At 27.5% G+C, this 2,643-nt stretch overlaps 2 protein-coding genes across 2 annotated transcripts; one reads left to right on the top strand and one right to left on the bottom strand.

Moving 5' to 3' along the window:
- Positions 1–7: 7 nt before the first annotated feature.
- On the bottom strand, positions 8–2,098 carry LOC105461151. Its single transcript, XM_011707635.1, has 5 exons — positions 1,569–2,098; positions 1,272–1,494; positions 1,031–1,194; positions 696–939; positions 8–623 (listed from the first exon to the last, which is right to left on the bottom strand). Exons 1-5 carry the CDS (start codon positions 1,808–1,810, stop codon positions 519–521), a joined length of 978 nt encoding a protein of 325 aa, XP_011705937.1. The 5' UTR covers positions 1,811–2,098; the 3' UTR covers positions 8–518.
- Positions 2,099–2,311: 213 nt separating this feature from the next.
- On the top strand, positions 2,312–2,633 carry LOC105461152 (protein Dr1-like; the record flags this gene model as incomplete). The annotated part of the gene is made up of 1 exon (XM_011707636.1): positions 2,312–2,633. A coding segment is annotated over exon 1 (322 nt), but the record flags the coding sequence as incomplete, so codon positions are not given.
- Between the last annotated feature and the right edge of the window lie 10 nt (positions 2,634–2,643).

A 2,643-nucleotide genomic window follows, 5' to 3' on the forward strand; every position in this document is an offset into this window, starting at 1 on the left:
TTAAAAAATAAAAAATTTATATTTGCTATAATATATATACAATAATTACTGTGTACATATACAGGAGCAATCAAAGCATTATAATTTATTATCCTGGAATATACATAGCAAAAAATATTTTAAGAAAAATTATATGATCTGAAGAAGGATAAATAATAGTGAACAAATAGTAGCGAACAAGAGTGGATGAGCCTGGAACCATTTATTTAAAAAATCATATAAATTCCACTTAAAAAAATAGCAGTGATCTCCATGTGACCTTCAAGATTGATTTTTTTCAAAAATTATTTGTTCCCTTCAGATCATACAATTTTTGTTTGAAACATTTTTTGCTATGGCGTATACTTTGAGGGCTGCGTTCCAAAATTTACTCGAGTAACCAAAACTCTATAGTTTACGTCACGTTAACTATAGAGTTTTGATTATCCAAATAAATTTTGGAACGCAGCCCAGAGATAATAGTTTATAATATTTTAATTGCTCAATCTTGTATAAAAACAGTTGATAAACTTTTTACTTTACCGTCTAAATGACAATATAAGTTGATTTCCATTTTTATTATGTATTGACACAATGATAAAGCCTAATATAACACAAATGGCAACAATGACAAGTAATAGCCACTACAACATAATTATATTGTATGAATTTTATATTATGCATATTAATTGTTAATGTATATTTTTTATATATACCATGGTACTCCCATCTAATATTTTAGTTTTGCTCGTATTGATAATAGTGAAACCTTGAGTTCCTAAGCAACCTCGATAATCCATTGCAGCCACCAATATTTTGTATCCATTCTTTATTTTTATATACTCATTATTGACTCGCATATCCCAATTAAAAGTATTTGTTGTAGAATTCACGTTATTTAGCTTTGTGATATTATACACAGAATGTCCCGCTTTTGATATTAATAATGGTATGCCAACACTGAAATCATCATAATTTATAAAGCATTACATCACAATTTAAACAAAATAATAGGAAAATCAAATTCATAGAGTGAAATAAAATATCTCACCTAATTACATAAGAATGAATGTGAGAACTGTTTGACGTAATATTCCAATTAATAACAACACTTTCTTTTATTCGGATTACTTCTACTTTTGGAATAGGCAAGATAGATTTTGCCTCCTTGCAACTGCATTTATGTCCTATACATTCTGGAACTCTATAGATGACCTATATAATAAAAAACACTTTCAAAACTTGATATTTTAAGTATAATGTCTTCTCACAATGTTAATTCATAATTTTACCTCTGATGATTTTCCTGTGGGTTTGGCTCTCGGATTGGCATATACAAATATCTTGTATGTACAATTTAAATGTATTTGTATCTCCGGCATACCATTCAATAATTTATTTTGTGGCACTAGCATATTAAAAGGACTTTTATTTCGTGCTCTGTAGAGCGCAGAACCTTCTGTACATTCTGTTTTATTTATATCGGTTTCTTTTAACATACTTGTAATCATAATGCTGTAATATTGAAATTTTTTATTATTTATATGATAATTTAGATAAATATTATTGAAAAGTATTAATTAGTGCACCTGTATGATTCAGGTTGTTTTCCTTCATTTGGTGGTATCCAAGATATATTCAATTTTAATGATTTTAGATCATTGTCGCTTTTGAAATAATTTTTATCTTCTAAAACGTACACTGTAATATTTTCCACAACGCCAGCAAAATTTGCTACATTTTTTGCGTTTGTTGCACATATTGTATTAGAATATAAAAGCCACACAATAACTATATCATATATTAAAATCCATTTGCACTGTATAAACATCTCATTTTATAATATGACCATTATATAAATAATTAAAATATTTTACATTTTTTATTACTACTTTATATTTTTGTTGTAATTCATTGAGCAACAAGATGTCTGTTTCATTCATTACTGCTTTATTTCAGTTTCAAAGTTCAACTAGCAGATTTATCTTTAGCAAATCATATCTAAGAGATAAGTCTTATCTGATACTCAAGTGTAAAAATCTTATGATTTCCTGTAATAATATGATAAACACAAACTTTTCAGTTAGAAATGTTATATATTATTTAATGAGATAGATAATTGAAAAATCATAAAAATTTTTGGGAATATTAATTACTCTCTAATTTCATAAATAATCACAATTAATAAAAGTTAAAGTGCCACATTTATTCTTATTGATAATAAAAATTAATACACAATATATTTATTATAAATTATACATCTTAAATTTATAATAATTTGATCTGAATTATTCTAAACACTTTCTAATGTATTTAATATTCCAGAAGTTAAATGGCCTCGGCTGCAATGTCACCAACTGACGATGACGAGCTTACTCTTCCTCGTGCATCAATTAATAAAATAATCAAGGAAATCTTGCCTCATGTGCGAGTGGCAAACGAATCCAGAGAGCTCATCTTGAACTGCTGTACAGAATTCATTCACTTACTGTCTTCCGAAGCAAATGAAATTTGCAATCAACAACAAAAGAAAACTATAAATGCGGAACATGTTCTACAAGCACTTGATAAATTAGGTTTTGGTGATTACAATGCAGAAGCAGAAGCTGTATTACGTGATTGCAAAGCTGTAGCAGCTAAAAGAAGACGTCAAAGTACTAGATT

Source organism: Wasmannia auropunctata, unplaced genomic scaffold, assembly GCF_000956235.1.
Source record: "Wasmannia auropunctata unplaced genomic scaffold, wasmannia.A_1.0 LD308102.1, whole genome shotgun sequence".
NCBI classification, from domain to species: domain Eukaryota; kingdom Metazoa; phylum Arthropoda; class Insecta; order Hymenoptera; family Formicidae; genus Wasmannia; species Wasmannia auropunctata.

Coding starts and splice junctions, on each gene's coding strand:
- LOC105461151 (XM_011707635.1), bottom strand. CDS start 1,810: ATGTTTATACAGTGCAAATGGATTTTAATATATGATATAGTTATTGTG. Junction 1,195..1,271: donor CCACAGGAAAATCATCAGAG/GTAAAATTATGA, acceptor TTTATTATATAG/GTCATCTATAGAGTTCCAGA. Junction 624..695: donor TATTAGATGGGAGTACCATG/GTATATATAAAA, acceptor ATTATGTTGTAG/TGGCTATTACTTGTCATTGT.